The 19,468-nt window shown below is 34.2% G+C and overlaps 1 protein-coding gene across 6 annotated transcripts in view; it reads left to right on the forward strand.

The window, feature by feature from the left end:
* SMARCAD1 (SNF2 related chromatin remodeling ATPase with DExD box 1) overlaps nucleotides 1-19,468 on the forward strand; it is a gene marked incomplete at its 5' end in the record, with an annotated part of 68,545 nt that overhangs the window by 33,773 nt on the left and 15,304 nt on the right. For 5 of the 6 annotated variants that reach the window (XM_082391629.1, XM_082391630.1, XM_082391631.1 and 2 more), the window contains 4 exons: nucleotides 3,105-3,206; nucleotides 4,191-4,272; nucleotides 5,786-6,177; nucleotides 14,900-15,099. In XM_082391629.1, the coding sequence (XP_082247755.1) occupies nucleotides 3,105-3,206; nucleotides 4,191-4,272; nucleotides 5,786-6,177; nucleotides 14,900-15,099 (776 nt within the window). The other variant, XM_082391634.1, reaches the window with a different exon arrangement.

Here is a 19,468-nt window from a genome sequence, read left to right on the forward strand (position 1 = left end):
CTTGTCTTAATCTGGGCCCCATTCCTGACAGACTTAAGGGCTCTTCATAAAGCGATCAGAGTGGCACACACTGTACTGAAGTATACATTGCCTCCAGGATCCAGAGAGGCCCGCCGAAGTGTTGCGCCTCTCTCTCAGAGGCACCAGTGCCAGCCATTTGTCTTTTTTTTTTTTTTTTTTCCAGAGTGGAATTTGCAGCATGCTCCAGATTGGACCCCTGTATAATTCATGAAAGTGGTGGGCCCAGGATTTGAGGGTGGTTATTTTCTACTCTAGCATGCATGTTTCTTACTAAGGCCATCTAAAAATAGCCACTGCTTCCTGCTTCTCAAGTCCAGTCTGTGTGACGTCTTCAGTATAGAGGATCAAAGTGATATACTGTGGACTGTGCAGAACTATCAGAGTCCTTGAGTGTTATTTTATGAAAGAGAGATGGAGATTTACCATAGCTCTGAAAACAGTGAAGGTGTGTCCATCGCTGACCCTGCCCAGACAAAAGCAGATTGCTTCTGCTAGTCTTTTCTAATTACTGCTAGAGTAATAGTCTCGTAGTTATATTGATTTTCTCTAGTAAAAATAGCAGCTGGTATAGCAGCTACCGGTTGGGGTTGTCACCTGTTTGTTTATGATAATCTAAACTAATTCTCTGTGACCCATTCAGCTTCTGTATAGGCCATGGAGGCACATTACCCTGGGATCTGGGATGGTGGAGTCAGTCTCTGCAGTTACCTCAGAAATATGGTGTTGCTGCTGCTGCTGCTTCAGAGGGACAATGCTAGTAGTGCCTTAGATTTGGTATTTTCTACAATTATGGCCCTTAATCCATGGGTCAAGGAGCTAATGTGGGATTTCTGGCAGTGACAAATTTGTCAGTTGCAACTCTGCATTCTGAAACCAGAAAAATAACCACAGGATTGATTCATAACCCCTGGACCCACTAAGACGATTTGAGCCCAAAGGTTGTGTATCACCTGGCTTCTGTAGAGCTCAAGCATAACCACTGGACCGCATAGGTATCTTCAGTCACCAGGTATTAGCAGAGCTGATAGAAGTGTGGGGTCCGCGAGCGAAGAGCAGATCGGCACACGACCTACTGAGTGTTTAATTTGTGCTGCCACATATTTAATTGCCAAAAGATATTTACTGTTTTCCAAATATTTTAACTTTTTTTCTTCAGGTGAGATTCACATAGCATAAAATTAACCATTAAAACTTCAGCGGCATTTAGTACATTCACGGTGTTGCACGACTACCACTCCTGTCTAGTCCCAAAACATTTTTATCACCCAGTAATAGCATGCTGTATTTTTTAAGCAGTTTCTCCCCATTCTCTTCTCCCCCTAGCCCCTGCCAACCACCAGTCAGTTTTTTGCGGCATTAAAACTTCAGCGGCATTTAGTACATTCACGGTGTTGCACGACTACCACTCCTGTCTAGTCCCAAAACATTTTTATCACCCAGTAATAGCATGCTGTATTTTTTAAGCAGTTTCTCCCCATTCTCTTCTCCCCCTAGCCCCTGCCAACCACCAGTCAGTTTTTTGTCTCTGGATTTACCGATTCTGAGTATTTCATATAAATGTAATCATAAAATATATGACCTTTTGTGTCTAGCTTCTGTCACTTAGCTTGATATTTTTGAGGTTCATCGATGTTGTAGCATGTGTCAGTACTTCATTCCTTTTTTTAGGGCTGAATAATATTCAATTTTATGTGCATACTACAATTTGTGTATTCATCCTTTGATGGTGTTTGACTCATTTCAAATCATGAACGTGCTGTGTGAACTACTAAAGTTTAGGAAACGCTTAGGTAATGGAGGAACACTGATCTAGGGTTAGACGCCTAAGTTTCTATTTGTACCTCAGCTGGTGATTATCCAGCTGTGACCTTTAAAAGGATTGTTCTTCGAGTTTCAGTGTCTTCATCTGCAAAGCGAGGATGGCGGTATGAATTTTTGATGGCTTTGAAATGCTTTCTCCAAATATTAATGTTTTATTATTCCCCTGCTCAAAATCCTCTTGCTTTCTGAATAAAGACTGACCTCAGTTTGGCACTCCAGACCTTTAAGCAATATTAGCACTGGTTTAATTTTTCAGCTTTATAGCATATCCATGGTCTTTGTGGTCCAGCCCACACAGGCCACTTAACTATTACAAAAACACATTTAGTTTTCTTCTTCCTACTCCTAACTTCCATACCATCTTATGTCTCTGTCGTGTGGAACTTCGTCTTACTCCTGTGTGCAAGAAAGGTATCGCTCACAATTTAGATATTTCTCTCTTAGTGAAAGAAAAAAATAGTATTGTTGTTGGATAAGAAAGGAGGTAAAAGAGAAAGTATGAAACCGTGCTTTTCTCTCTCATGTTTGTATAGCATGTGGTACAGTTCTTAGCAAAGTAGATAAATGCTTTTAGATTGACTAAAATGCAAGATTTTTCTTATATATGAACCCAAGGAATCTTTTTTTGTTTAAATGTGGAATTTTAACCAGTTTCTTCAAATGAAGTTAAGTGACAGAGGAAAGAGTGTGTATGAGTAGCCACAGTTATTCCCAAATTAATGTTTAATTTATATATTATTTAGTTTTGTATACGTTTCTTTGTCATTGTGTCACTTTTGTGACTGAGCAGTTAATATTTAAACCATTCAAGAGTGAAGTAAAAGTAAACTTCTTTTCTCTCAGTATTTGAAATTTGTAGAGGATATGAAATTGTCGGCATGAATGAGGTGGTTTGGTTTGGTTGGGTTGGGTTGGGTTTTTGCCATTGGCTTGGAGAGACTTCTGTATACCTGAGTTATTTCAGGTTAGTTTGAGGATCATTCTAGTTATTTTAGCAGATTTAGCTCATTTTGAGCATCGTATGAGTGAAGTGTGAGTTATTGGATATGTAGTCAAGGTCTTTTGAGTGATCTTAAACCAGTGATATTTTTTATCCTTAAGATATAAATTTGTCAATTTTCGCATGAACAAAAAGAAACATTTTTGGATTCTTGATCGAGTGTGAAAACTTCCAAATCAAGTCAAAATACAAATGTGATTGTCTTAAGACTGTTGTTATTGATGATATCTTAAATTGGTTCTCTTTTTTACCTCCCCATTAGGGAGAGGAATCAAATGAGTCTGCAGAATCTAGCAGTAATTGGGAAAAACAGGAAAGTATTGTGTTGAAATTGCAAAAGGAATTTCCCAATTTTGATAAAGAGGTGAGTAGTCATGTGCAGAGATTTAATCAGTATGTACTAAATGTTTGTATTACAAAATAGTCTATTGAGGTCAACCATGTGAAAAGCTTAGGGTGAGTTTTGCACTTTTCTGATTAAATATTCTTATTTATCAATATTATAAGCTATCTTTGTACTGCTAGTTTACATTGTTTATTTACCTTATTTGCTAACTATAGTATCAGCATTATAACGGTAACATCATATAATCATAACAAACATAACTGTAGTAACAACTGTCATCTCATATAAAATGCAGATCCTCTACAAAGCCATCTATAATCCCAAGTCACTTATTTTAGCTTTCTTAGTATGCTCATCCTTTAAATTTTTCATGAAGAATTTTAAAGTGTAATACTATATTTCAGTGTCTTAATAAGCTTTGGTGTATTTGCTAGATAGTAAAAATACTTTCAGAGTCAGTAAAGACCCATGCCAAGCATGCCAGTGGTAAAAGTGCCTGTGTTTAATCACCTTATTGTACTTGAAAACACATTATTTGTTTAACATTGGGACTACATTTACACTTGTATTGATTTATTCAGGTATATGTACAGGTAGTACATCTGCTAAATTCTGATGAGCTGAATGCAAAGTCTTGTTGCTCTACTGGTTCTTTGCATATGTTCAAATTACATGTTTTGAAGTTGGCAGTTTATAAAAGCCTATCTGCATGTTGCAGTTTAATTGAGCAAACAGTTTTTCATACTCTAGTGTTCAGAGCATCTCATAGCAAGAGTAGAAATGCAAAAACTATCAAGCTTCCTTCCCTTTGAAGAAATTTACAAAAGTGAAATTAAATATACAGAAAGCATTTGTAAAGCAACATAAAAACAAGTGTGAAATAATCAGATGTGAATTCTATTAAGTTTTCAGGTGATTTACTTATTTTTAAAAGAGTATAAAAGTTTTCAACAAGTTGTTAATTTTAGATTTTTAATAAAAGGATCAACGACTTATTTCTAGGAATTAAGGGAAGTACTCAAGGAACATGAATGGATGTACACAGAGGCTTTAGAATCTTTAAAAGTGTTTGCGGAAGACCAAGGTAATTATCTGTTCTTTGTCATTACAGAAAATTCATACTTCCCAATATATTATATCTTAGTATATAAGAAAATAGCAAACCTATTAGCTAATAACCAGGGAATGGGATTGCATGAGATGTTAGAAACCAGTTCCCAAATGTTTTGGCCTGTTCTTTACTGCATTGTAGAATGAAACAATAAACATTTTTTTCTATTTGGCTAACTTTTTTTGATAGTTAAGTCTACTTATAAACTACCATGTTTTATTGAGTACAAAAGAAACATTTTTTTTTTTACATTTTAACAGCTCTTAGGCTGGTGTCTTATAATCACTGTAACGTAGATGTCCTAGTCTGCACTTACATGAATATCAAAAGCACTAGTATCAGAAACTTATAAGATGCTTATTATCACTGGCATGGAAGACAGTCCCTGATCCCATAGTGGAACATTTTTAACACTAGGCACCAAAGGGTAGAGAAGTAGTGGGGAGGAGTTGAATCACACATGTTTAGTAACATCCTTAAGTAGAAATCAAGTAGACTAGCTCTTCTTAATTGCAAAGCCAGCTTTTTAAAAGGCCAACACAATGGCTTTAGGTTTTTTGTTGTTTTTTGCCTGTTTTTAATGAATTATTTTAGGAAATGCTACACAACAAATGCTCTTGGTGGCACAGAGAATGATATTGTGTGGAGAAAAGAAAACCACCAGTATCACTAATTCTGAGTCTGAAAAAAGATTCAGAAGGGAAAGATTATGAATGTGAATAAATGTGAAGAATATTCAATTTATTTTGCTTATTTTTTAATATGTGTACAAGAATGAATGTATGATAATATGCAAGTCTGAAAGCTCTTTGACTAAGTAAAACATAAATATTCTAAATAACAAAATACTGTGTTATAAAGAAACTGTTTGTATTTCTTACTAGTACATAAACTAACAGTGTACCTTCGATCACGGGCATCTTAGAAATCCATGGAATATGATAGCGTAATCAGTGATAAAGTAGTGGTGCTTTTTAATAACATATTTAAATGATTTTTGGTAATGATGAACCTAGAATAGTGGGGATGGGTGATGGAAAAATTAGTTATACTATGGATAGTTTTAATTTAGGATGAGCATTATTTTTGCTGCACCCATCAGTTTTGGCCTGGGGGTGGGGCTGCTAAGTAACATCTGGGACATCTTATGTATATGCAGCTGCCATTTATATTCTCAGGATCTTTGATAGAAAATGAGGATTTATATTTAATTTGTTTAAAAAAAGGAGTTGTCACCTATTTTTGAAACTATTTCAATTCATTGTATAACTTCAAATTCTACTTCAGTATTTCTCTTTAAAGTATATCAAGATTTAACAATAAATTATAGTTGAATTCTGTATTAAAAAAAGCATGAATACTTGTTTAAATAATTTTCTTACTTGAAGTTTTATTTAATTTTATCTTTAATGTAGTTATTTAATTTATATTAGTTTATATTTAATTTATATCTTTCTAATGTAGTTATTTTTGTCTTTGTACACAGATATGCAATATGCTTCACCAAGTGAGTTTCCAAATGGAAAAGAAATTTCTTCAAGAAGTCAAAATTATCCTAAAAACGCAGCTAAAACAAAATTGAAACAGAAATGTTCCATGAAACCACAAAATGGTTTTAACAAGAAACGTAAAAAAAATGTATTTAATCCTAAAAGAGTTATTGAAGACTCTGAATATGATTCAGGTTCTGATGTCGGTAGTTCATTAGACGAGGACTATAGTAGTGGTGAAGAAGTGATGGAGGATGGCTATAAAGGTAAAATTCTTCACTTCCTTCAAGATGCTTCAATTGGTGAACTTACTTTGATTCCTCAGTGTTCTCAGAAAAAGGCTCAGAAGATAACAGAACTCCGGCCCTTTAATAGTTGGGAAGCTCTGGTAAGGCTACATTCTTTTTTTTTCCCCTGTGTGTGTGTATTTAATTCACAGTACCGTTTATAGTCAAGGTATCTTCAGCCCAGGGAAGCATAGATGGGTGGCCTTATCCTGTGTAGAGTCAAACATTACTTTCATTCTAAGCCAATAGTATTTCAAATAGTGTCATATGACCTAATTTTGAATGAATTAAGGGGTGATTTTCCTGAAAAACCCCAAGCGGATTGGCTGGGCATACTGTCACTCATTCTTTTGCATAGAAACTTGGTTCATTTCACTGCAGAAGAAGAAATTAGAGCTTACATTTAGGAAGGAGTTGTTTGCTAGCCTGTTCTGATCGGTTACTACTGAGACACAGTGCAGAAAGCAAGAATGTGGTGGAAGTTTTACTACAACTACTTGAAGAGCAGTAGCAACAACGTCCAGGGGAGCTCCATGATTTAAAATGCCAGCCTAAGTGTTTTATGCTTCACCACAAAAGAAGCAATTGTTTATTTTATTTTTCTTTTAAAAGTGACAGCTCAACCTCTAACATGTTTTTCTTGGTTAAACAACACGGCCATTTTATGGGGTATAGCAGGCTGCAGCGTTTTTAATTGGAAAGATAGAAAAGTGTGTGGAAGCCTAGAATTCAAGCGTTAGGTGAAGGCAAGGCGTAAGCACTGGTAAGTACACTCTGCATGATCATTTTCTGGAATTTCATGTCCTGTAAACAAGTTTTATCTAAAATACCTGTATTTTGAGTTTCATAAATGTCAACAGTCAGCAAATCTTATTCATACAGAGAAATGTAAGAACTCTTGTCTTTTAAAGTTTGCTTCCTATTGTGAAAACGTGGGCTTTTATAGCATGGATTCTAAACAGGCCCTCCTGTGAAAGCAGTATGGATGATTTTTTACAGCTTTAGAATGTGAAGTCACATCAATAGTGACTCTTGATGTTTTATAAATTTTTAGGAAGTTTTATTCCCTAACTTAGGGAGTAAAGTTGCTTTTGTGATTAATCTTATACTTGGGACAAATCTATGTGAACCTAAGTTCCCTTGATGAGTATCTTGAAGTGGCAGGGTGGGAACGTCCCTGAACAATGGTTGTAAATAGCATTTTCTAAAAAATTAAAATATTTGAAAAATATAGAAACATTACTAGTATTTCGTGGCTTTAAAAATAAATAAATAAATAAAGGTATTCGTTTTGCCTAAAGCCTTTGCTTTTCCAGAGAACATCTGTCAAAGCAGGCCCTTTCAAAACTTGTTCAGCTTTGCCTAAGTGATTCATTTGTTAAAGTATTTGCTGACGGGCGTTCTTGTTCTTCTTTTCTTCATTTTCTTCTTTCTTTTAATCTTTAATGGTCTCCTGTGTCATTACAGAGTTGGGTTGCTCGGGCTTGTTGGGATTCTAATTTACTTAATAAGGAATGCAATTATCTGCACCAGTGTGTTTAGTCCCTGTGACTACTTGCCCACATATCTTATAGTAAAAGTAAATTATACCAGAGTTACATGTGCCAGATGCTTTTAAAAATATTCAGCAACTTAACGTGTAGAAAGCATATTTCCCCTACTAATTAATTGGCATAGTTTAAATTAGTCTTGACATGAATTTGGAGATTATGCATTATCTACTTAAACCTCCTATAGCATCTTGCCCTCTTTCTCAAAGTTGAATACAGAGACTATTTTTGCTAGCCATTCATCTAAATGTTGATTATTTTATGTAACAGTTAAAAAGTAAACTTGCCACTTGAGTTTAGCAAATACAGGGCTTAGCTATTCTGAAAAAGTTAGTAAATACAACTTCCTGGAAATGAACAGTTTAGCAAGTCAGTGTATATGAGCTTTGAGTTTTCATTTGTTTAGAACTTTCAGCTTCTACTTTGATTTACTTTAGAATTTTGAATATGACTGATTTAAAGATCAATTTAATGTCTTAAAGTCATCAAAGGAAAGGTCAATATTATGTACATTTTGATAAAAAAAAATATATATTATATAATTAACCCCTTCCCTATTAATCAGAGGCTTGCTAATGTACCTGTGAACTACTTCAAAAATAAAAGAAAAAGCATTTACTTTTGTTTTCATAGCTACTGTTCTTAGAAATTCTTAAGAGAATTAATTGAAATTTTAATTTTGTTCATCAGTCATACTTTAATGAAAATTACAAGGCATTATATATTAAGAACAATGTGCAAATGTCTAGTAAACTCTTAACATCATTGTTGAATCTTAGTTCAGTCTTCAGGATTGGGGAATTTGGCAGAACTTTAAAGCTCATTAATATTTCATTACAGTGCATACTGAGCCAACAAATCAAAGTAAACACATATATTTTCATTGTGATTTTTTGCTAAAACAGAAGTCTCCATAACATTGATAGGTTAAATGTAATCACTGGTATTTCATTGTGTTATTTTATTATAAAATTAATTTGAATGTGAAAATTATTTTAGCAGTGCCTTTTAAAACAAAAGTTGAAAAGTTGTACATTATAATTATGACTTTATTGTCAAAGAATTACACTTTTAAAAAATTAAAATGCTCTGAGATATTCTAGTCACCCTTATTTTATTTACATGAGGAAAATTTGGTTATTTAATAAGTTCTTTATGTTGAGGGTATTTATGTTTGCAGCTTTATACCCTTTTTAAAAATCAAAATCTAAATAGTGTGTGTCAGATTTTCTTCATAATTTTTCCATTTCTCTTATTTTTCTGCTTCATAGCAGTAAAGTATGTGCTTATGGTAAGAAATCACATCATTAAATCATGTAGACTTTGGAAACAAAGCCAGCCAAAATGTCATTAGTTTAAAAATGTGTACTGTTAATGTGCTAAAATTGGGGTTTTTATTGCCAGATTTCACACATTTGATGGCATCAGTTCACCAACCACTTACTGAATTTTTATCTAGCTTTGTGCAAAATAGGGTGGAGATGCTATTACGTCTATGATAATCTTATTATGTTGCATCTTTGTACTTTAATCAGAATCGTAGTGTATACTGATCAAATCAAGATTCATGAATAGCTCATTCATAAATAGCTCAATCTAAAAATTTTTCATATATGCACTTACTTCCTTAACATTTAGATCAGCATAAATGCAGTTTTCTTTGATTGTTAACCAAGCAACCTGGGTTTACCTCGTGTGGAAACATGACTCTCGTCATTGTGCTGCTCCCATCCACCAGTAACTTAGGCCACAGGTTTTCTTTTCTGCTTTATTGTAAAATGTCTGTCTAAATTTGTGACTCGAAGAATTGTAATGCATACTACTTCCTGATAGGGTGGCTTCAGTAAAGTGTGTGATTACTGTATCCAGGCTTTGTTTTCATTTTTGTTAAGTTTGATAAATATTTATTTTAAAATTATAAATGCATTTTGAGTACTTTGTAGGCTGCTCCCAGGTATTTATAGTATTTAAGACTCCTGTCCTCAATAATGTTACTTCTTAGGTGGGGAATTAAATCTGCTTTTAAACAATTTCCCCCTTCCTGTAGAAATTCAAAATTATTTGTATTGTAAGAGTGACACATGGTGGCAAGAGATAGGTACTTCAGTCTGTGACTGTTTTAAAAAGATAAAGACCTTAAAGTAATACTTGACTTTTTAATCAAAGAGATAGTAATCAGGGCCATGTTGATGTTCTTTTTTCATGTAATTATCCAGTTAAGTAGCAGTTACTTTTTTTCTCTTTTTTTCCCTTTAAGAAAATAGCTTTATCATTTTTTTGAAGAACGATTTGTTTTCTTTGTCTAAAATTGAAACAGTACATGTGAGAACAAAGAAGAAAATCAAGTTTAGCCAAAATTCTACCGAAGATAATCCCCCACTTAAGACTTTATTTAGCATCCATCTGTTTATGAATATGTTTGTATATTTCATATTATGTGATTAGGATCGTATTTGCTGTGCTCATCAATAACTTTAGACTTACTAGTGGATCCCGCATTTACAGAGTACTTTGTATTTCTTAGGTCTTGTTTTAGTGAAGCTAAGTAACTTACAGGATTGTTAAATGCTTTTTGTCTTCAGAAAGCAGTAACATAACAGTAGAATGTTCTTACACCTTTCCTTAGGGGCAGACACCCATTTTCCCTGCCCCACACACACCTAATAAAAATGTTTTGGAATTAAATGTTGGGCTTTTTTTAATGTTTTTATTTTTTTATTATTTATGCGTGTATTTAGATCAACAAGTTAAAAAATTCTACAGGCTTGTTCTCCCTGAAAATCCATATCCATCCCCTTCTCCAGCCTATTTCCTGTACCACAGATAACTGCTTCTACATCTTCTGTCTGATTCTTATCACTTCCATATCTAGGAATATAAAGATAATGCTTTTTAAAAATTTTTCAGTTGCAGGCCTTATCTTTTGACATGACACAGACATTATAGCATTGTGGTAGGATTAGCTCTCTTCTTGCTGTCTGTCTCACCTCACATGCCCATTTCCCATTCCCCATTCCCCATTCCCCAGTCCTATCAATATGTTAATAATGTGGTAAATTTGAAAATCATTTTTTAGTATATGTTGTTAGACTATGCAAATGCCTTTTATAGCTGAGCCATGTAATATACTACATGATTACTTTTTTTCCTTGCTCAGCATTTTGTTTTCTCTACTTATTAGTTGTCTTGGTTTTTGTTTTCTTAGTTTTGTATATACTTATTACTTCAGCTCTAAACTCTTCCCTAGTTGTCTAAATTTCCCCTCAGTTTTTAGACACTTCAGATATTTTATCAGTTTCATCTTCTTGAAAAAGTCTCTTCTGGAGTCTTATGACCTGCGGTAGGGGATCAGCTGTGACATTGGAATCTCATTTCCCCAACATCCTGAGAAATGTTGTTTTTCTCTCTGTGTTGGTTCTCTTGTTTCAGGATTCCATTCATGCCTCTTTATTTATTCCATTGGTTTTGTAAATACCATACATGAGGGTGGGTAAATAATATAGTGGAGCTAGATGGCCTGGTTTTGAATCCCAGTTCTGACATTTTCTAGCAACTTACAAGACCTTAAGCAAGTTCTCTCTCTGTTCCTGTATTTCTTCCTCTCTAAGTGGAGTGTAATTATGGTACTGACCTCTGGAGAAGGCTAAGGATTAAATGAAGTAAGTGCCCGTTCAATTGTCTGTCTCTTAAAAAATGTTAGCTGCAGATATCCACAATATTTTGTGTTGGAAGTGTTGTATATATTATTAGTGAAATGTTAAGAAATGATTATAGTTTTCTACTCTCCCCCAAAATCAGTTCTAGTCATATTGAGTCAAACTTTTTTGGATCAAATCATTTTTCTCTCTCTCTTTTTTTTAACCCCCTCTGTGCTTTTTAAACAGATTTATGACTGGTTACATTACCCACAATATATTAAGACTACATTTTTCAGCCTCCCTTTGGCGATTTGACAAATTCCTGTCCAGTGAGATGTAAGCAGAAGTATACCGTGATTTTTGGAAAGCGTCCTTAAAGGATCTCTTCTTCCTGTTGGTTGAGATGTCAGTGTGACGAGGACTCACAGGTTGAGGATATTGAAGCAACAAAGTAGAAGAATTCTTGATCTTGGAACCACTGTACCAGATCTGAACTGCCCCCTGGGGTCTTCATTTACATGAGAGAGAAATAGACTTATGTTTTAGTTAAACCCCTGATGTTTTGGGTTTACTGTCAGCCATAACTGAACTTAATTCTAGCAAATTTATCAAACAATGAAACTTTTTCCTCGAAAATCTGTCTACTGATGTCGTGCATTCATGAACAGTGTATCACTACTAGATAGATCTAAATTCTAAACCAGCAGCAATAATTTGGATCATCTCTAATGTTGGTTGGCTTATATGGAAAGAGGATAAAGAGAGTGGGAAGCCTCAGGGAGTTAAATTGAAACTTTGACTTCAGAAATAACCAAAATGTCAGGTTCATTAAAAGTCTCAATCAAACTGTTGCAGCATCATGAAGTAAGAGTTGCTTTTTGCACACCCCTTCATTGCCCCTACAAAAGTATCAAACATAAAAATTAGAATACTAAATGAACCCTCATGTACTTATCACCAGGTTCAGTACCAGCTTATGTCTGACCTTGTTTCATCTATCCTCTCCGTCCCCCCCTCCCCACCTCCCTTTCCCTCTCTCTCTCTCTCCCCCCCCCTCCCCCCTTCCTGTAATATCTTCGGTGAAGAAACTGGATCATTTGTTCTATAGCTTCCCACTCTGGGCTTTTCTGGTTATATTTTCTGTGGAATTAGGATTAGAATTAAATGCTCCCATCAGTACTATTACATGGTTGGTGATATGTTCTTTCATCAGGAAACGGTAATGTCTGGTTGTTTCTTTTTTTTCTAATGTATGTTTCTCTCTTACTTCTCTAGGTTCTGACATACTGAATTGATCTTCTTTGAGTCAAAACAGTTCTTTCTGATTTCTGGACTTCCTAGATCCTAGATTATATTACTCTCCTTGTGAAAAGTACCCATGAAATTTTGTTTTTTCCCTTATAATACCAGTTGTTAAGACTTAAAATTGTATGTTGCATGTCTTTCCCAATGACTGTAAACCACACGAGAACAAGGGACTATGTCTGTATACCAGGTACTTTCACCATCCAGGTTAGTACTGAACTACAAAAGAAAAGAAAAGAAAAAAAAAAAACAACACAATACATGGCAATTGGTTACAGAAAAAAGGGTTTTTGTTTTTTAACTTTTTATTTTACATAGGAGTATAGCCGATTAACAATGCTGTGATAGTTTCATGTGCGCAGCAGAGTGACTGAGCCATACGTATACATGTATCCTTTCTCCCCCAAATTCCCCTCCCATCCAGGCTTCCACATAACATTGAGCAGAGTTCCCTGTGCTCTACCGTAGGTCCTTGTTGGTTATCCATTTAAATATAGCAGTGCGTACATGTCAATCCCACCCTTCCCCCCTGTGTTTTTTAACTTTTAAGGTTTTTTTTTGTTTTGTTTTGGGAAGTACTAGTTTTAGTGAAAAGAGAAGAGCATAGACATTGGAATCTTTTATCCTGCTTTGTGACCTTGGAAATTGAATCTTATTCATCCAGAACTGGTGGACTGATCTTGCAGTTGTGAGGACTTAATGAGTTAGTGAATAAAAGACACCTAGTAGTTTCTGGCACATACAAAGCACACAATATGTGTTCCTTCTTTTTTTTTCCTGGTTATTCTTGTTGGTTCTCTCACACACATAACATATCGCAAACACACATACCCCACAATAGACATGAGATTGGTTTTTTGGCCTATAATTTTGGGGTTCCATTTAAAAATAAAAATATTTTAATTAAAAGTTCTAGTAGAACCTCATTAAAATCTTCAAGGCACTGATTCTTACATAGCCTGTTCTTTATGTGTAAATCTTTTCCCTGGAAAGTACAGAGTGGGAGGTTACATTGTGATTATGAATGTTGTCCTTGTGAAAATACAAAGTAGTGTACAAATCACTTTATTTCACAATGCCATTTTGTGGCATGCTAAGTTTTTGGTTTGTTTTGTTTTTTATTCCTGCAGTACAGTAATAACATGGCTTTGGAATAGATGAGTAAGTTTCATTTCTACCAACCTACTCTAGGTTAGATATGAAAAATACATGTTATTATAAACTGCATTTTTTATGAAATTTTCTTAGTATATCCTCTAAGTATTGAATTTCTATTGCTTGAGCTTCTCTGTGAACTTAGAAATACTGTGTTCATGGGGATTATTTAGAGTTGTTAATGAGATTCTTGTCATAACTTGAAAGAATATGCTAAATATGATACCATGAATCAAAACCATGTGTGGCTTTATTCTAACAGATGGTTTTAGTTTAGTTTCCTTTATTCTGTCTGGATTATGGTATTTTTCTTTTTGCCCAACAAACAGCTTTCAAATAGCTACTGGGCTTTTTTCTAATCCTTTACACTAAAAATACTTTTTTGTACAGTTCTTCAGGATTTATTTTTTTCAGCTATCTATTTGGGAAAATTCTAATTCTGTTACAGCTTTTACCTTGTAAAGTATTCAGTGTCTCCTTTAGAAAAATAAATACAAATACATTTTGAAAGAAGTTCTGAGTTTTCATACAAACCCATTTATACAAGTCTTGTATTGAAATTGATACTATTCTTAAGTTTTATCAAATTATTGAATTGGTCACGGTATACTTTTGATTCACGCAATATCTTTCCAAGTAGTAGTAGTCTCAGTTTAGAGTAAAATATCAAGTGACAAATAATAATTGGAGTTTTGAAAGCTTGAGGGGTTGTACTTTGATGATAGATAGGGCAAAGTATGTTTTAGGAAAATTAATCTTATATTCATAGGAAGTGACAAAAATGGAGGCAAGAGATCTAGTATGCAGTTTTTATATCTGGCACTATTACCTTTGGTAATAGTCATAAATCCGAGGTTTTGAAGACAAAACCTGATCGGAGACATTAACAATTACTTTAGAGTTTCTCCCATAAGAGAACAGCTACCAGGGTCAAGGTAGCCAGCTTGGGATTGTGCGTTTTGAGGAGAAAGGTATGTTTTATTTCAACATGATGAGTTTGAGGTGACAGTAGGATTTATCAAACTGAAATGTGATAATGCAAATGCAGGTTCTCTTCACATTTGATTAAGGTCATTCGTAAAAGTTTAACAAACTTTTTTCCCTCACAGAGAAAGAAATTGGCTCCCTATTTACTAGATCTGAACTGTTAAATTATTTTTCTTTTCATGCCATAGTTCACAAAGATGTCCAAAACGAATGGCTTATCAGAAGATTTGATATGGCACTGTAAAACACTGATCCAAGAAAGGGATGTAGTTATAAGGCTTATGAACAAATGTGAAGACATTTCAAATAAATTGACAAAACAAGTTACCATGCTCACTGGAAATGGAGGTGGATGGAACATAGAGCAACCCTCCATTCTAAACCAAAGGTAATGCTTGTTGTGTGTACCTATTCATTAGTTTATCTCAGTTGTATAGAGATGTTGAATTGATTCCTGTATTGTGCCTAGGAAACTTAAATGTGGACACGGTAGGAAAACTAACGTTTAAAAGGGAAACCCAGGGTTTCCTGTAATGGCACGTAAGTGGTGTATGAATTGTTTTTCATTGATCGCCACCCTCTCTCCCCCCAGTCAGGATATCTTACTCCATTATCACGTTGTAAATTAGAGGGAGGAGATATTATGGTCTTATATAACCTATGTTTTCCTTGTCTGATGACAGATAATTTCATATATAATCACAGAAGCTGAAAAGGTGGTTTTTTAGGTACCTCTTTACTTAATTTAGTGCTTCAGAGAGTTGGCTGCTCAACTGCATCAGTGTAAAAATTTGTCTTCGTTCAATTTCTTTTTGCTCGTAAGTGGAATGATTGAATATCCTATATATGTGATTAAATGCTTTCAAAAGCCCAAAATTTTTAATCTTTTTGAGGTAAAAACACATAAAAATTGAAAAGGACACTTTTATTAAATAGATTATATAAGGAAAAATTATTAAAAAGTGTGTATTTAAAAAGTATATTACCCGAACTGCTACTGTCAGTAAAATACCTTGTCCGAGTGCTTGCAAAAAATAAACACTAAATTATTTTCACTAAAAAATTTGTCCAACAGCCAGAACGTATGAAAACGGCGTTTTGTAATTGTGAACACCCCTCCTTTGCATGATGTTGGGATATGGCGGGCGGGGGGGTTGTTTTGAACTTCTTTCAAAAGTTTATTTTCAGGTTGTCTGGGAACTCAGAACTGTTCAGAATGCTTCCTTTTTTAAAAAAAGTATAAAATTGTTTACTGTGATATACATACAGAGGCAAGAACATGGAAACAGTCAAAGTTTCTAAGATCCGAGACTAGTTAGAATGATTTATGGTATATCCATACTCTGCAGTGTTAATGTAATTTTTAAAATGAATTATTTCTGTTCAAAATATTTCTGATAGGTATTTAATAAGATTAGCACTAGGGTCTCATTAAAATTATTTACCCTAGTTGGTGATTTTATATACTTCTTCTGATATTTTTCTCAGTTAATGATCAAAGCACATTTGCTGATCATTGGTTAATTAAAAGTCAAGATATGAAAAAAAAATCAAGATACGGTTACTGGCCTTTAATAGTAAGCTACAATCTTTTCTGTGCCCTTCTAGGGTGCTATGGGATGGTGTAGGGAAACGTGATGCAGTTCCCACAAAGAAGCTCTTTTCTCTGTTGCATAGAAAGAACTATGACCATGTCAGCAAATTCATCTCCTAAAAGTGTAGTTGGAGCTGCTCCTTCTTGTTCTACAGCATTGGATATGGGGAGTTCTTCACTCTACAAGGCTTACCCAGTTGAGTCTACTTTATCATAATTTGGAGTTTAAAAAATCAAGTGCTTTATTGCATCACTTAAAAAATTTCTCTCTTAAACCCACATCCACAAAGTCCTATTACTTGTAAATAGTATGATCAGGTAATAAAGCTATCCTTTTCATTAGACTGAGGATTTTTTAAATGAAATATTAAACAGGTGAGAAAAATAGTTTTGGGGGTTTTTTAGGTGCTTCTTGGATCTAGTCCCAAAGTACAACTTCTGAAAACCTGTATAGATAGTCTCTTTGGAGTTTATTTAAATGCACTTTTAGGGGGTGAAATTTGTTGTCTTGGTTTTTGTTTTTAGCCAATGTAAGTTGCACAAGCAACTTGCAGATTTTTACTTGGTATAACTGGCCAAGCATAATGGCTGCTTAGTATAGAAACATTTAAAGTACTTTTCCCACAGAGGAAAATATTAAACTATCCTAATGAATAAGCTGTTGTGCTTTTGCTTAACAGAACAAATTCTTTATAGTAAAGTTTATTTTGAAGCAAAATTATATTTACTATTTTCCTATTAGAAATTTTTAAGAATTATAACAGAAGAAAAATAGCCTTCTAGAGATAAAAGAAATACACACATGCTGTAACTCCCTGTTAAAAATAAAGTCTTTGCAAGGGAAAAAATTCTCATATGTGTCTCAAAACCATTACATTCATAATGTTTATTTTAAAATGTCAAAACTAAAATTACCTTAAGTTAAAATATAATACAATGAGGAAAAAGTAAAAAAAAAAAAAACACCTCAGTATTTCTCCTGTTTTATTCCTATCATAGATGTAGCCATCTCTCAAGCGTCAGCGGCTTATCTAGAATTTATCAGCTTTAAACTGTTTTAACTGAAAAGGTTTATCACATGTTCAGTATAAAATAATGTTTAATTATGCGTGTCCTGTCTTTTTCGGGGCTAAATCTACTAACGTTCTTCTGATCTTGTTCCTCCTCAGCTGGCCAGGATGATTCCATATCCTGTTTCTAAACAGTTGCTGTGAAACCATTTGATGTGAATGCAAATCAGTAGTGCAGATGTGTTGACTAACTCAGAGTACTATGATATAAACATTTTAGTAGTTTGGATACTACTATTAGTATAAACTGTTATTGTGGTAGTATTTTCAGCATTCATGACATACTTAAGGGACATAAATTTTTGGTCAACTAGCATCCCTAATCTGTTTCATATGAACTACTTCAAGAAGTTTCTCTAGCCCTCTATTCCTGCATTTTAAACTTAAATTTAGCACATTGTATATACTCCAGTTTTCTACTTCAGGCCTTTCTCACCTTTCAGAATAATTTTGATACTAGTTTTCTCTGACAGGAAATTTAAACCCAATTTAATTTTCACTCTGAAAAGAAATTTTAGTAACTCTCTGGAAGGATTTTTTTTTTTTCCCCCGACAAAACAAGTAACTTTAAAATAACATGCTACCTCATTTTCTTTCATGACCTCAGAAAATCTTAAAATCACTTTTTTCCTCATTGGGAGGTAAGAAAACCTTCAGTTTAACGATATTTGTAGTCCCCTTTTGAAAAGAGATCACTTACCTAATTCAAAAGGCCCGGGCTATAGTTCTTGTCATTTGGATAACCCTGAGCAGATTACATTCTTATTTGTAAACTAGTGGGTGGGGTTCATATGCAATCACAAAAATTGTTACAAAACTCTTGAATGTCAAAAGTAATGGAAGGTATGATTGTATAGCAGCTAAATATTAGCGCCTGCTAGAGAAAGAATATAAGCTGCCCTGTTTTAAAACTTGTCTTAACAAGTGAATTGGAAAGCTGTTTGCCAGAACTACATTCTCAATGATCCTCTTGCTTTCTGAAAAAAGGATATGTTATGGGCAGCACTATTGTGACACTAAGCAACAGAAAGTTACTTGTAATTTAGGTAAATCTAGCAGAGGAGCAAGTACACACACATACACACTTATATTTTTAAAACAAACACTTCAATGTAACAGAGGTATTTAATGTCCTGATCAAAACAGCTACCATAGCTGCTTTGTGAATGTGGATGAAACAATTTTATTTGAATGAAAAATTCAATGCTTCTCAAAATTTCCTCGTCACTTTTTAAAATTTTATGTATAGTGAAGAATATTTTAATAGTTAGACTCGTTCTCAACATGTGTTGGTGATACATACATTCAGTAATTTTTGTTTGTTAAGAATATTTCTTGGCTATTTGTGATAAATTTACATTGGGGTAGCATGTTGGCCCTTGGGATGCATTTATAAGTGATGTAATATGCCTGCCTTACCAAGTTTCATCATTTTCGTGGAATGTGAACCTTAATGTGTGGGGGACGACTAAGACGGTAGGAAAGACTCAGGAAAACAATGAAAATTCTATTTAAAAATAGGAAGTTTTGACTGTAGAGTAGGTGGGCCAGAGAGAGAAAACTTTCATGTTTGCTGTTTAGTGATTAGGGGCTGGATCAGAACTGGATTGGGTACCAGCTCTGCCAGTGCAGACATGCATTTGGGCAGCTGGGACCTTGGGCAAGTTTCTTAACTGCTCTGAATCCCAGAGAGAGCTTCTCATCTCTAAATGGAGATGATGACAATAATAGTATCTACTTTATAACGTAGATTAAATAAAGTAATAATGCATGTAAAGTATAGTGTCTAGAATTCCAATATTAGCATTTACTCTACCAGTATAGTAGAATTTATTTGGACCTGAAAATTAAAATGTCTATGATAATATTCTATTTATTATTACTTTCATAGTGGCATAGAAATTATATTGGCCAAGAAGGCAAAGACATTTTAAAAAATGAACTGTAAAGACTTCAGCAATACTGCTGATTTTTCCTACCTATACTTTTAATTTTTTCAAATGAGAACCGTTTTATAGATTGTGTACCCCACAGTTGAAACATAGATTCTGATTTAAGATGGATATCTTTCTACCTCACCTCTTTGATCCCTG

This window comes from Balaenoptera borealis (assembly GCF_965194805.1).
Source record: "Balaenoptera borealis genome assembly, chromosome: 4".
Classification (NCBI taxonomy): domain Eukaryota; kingdom Metazoa; phylum Chordata; class Mammalia; order Artiodactyla; family Balaenopteridae; genus Balaenoptera; species Balaenoptera borealis.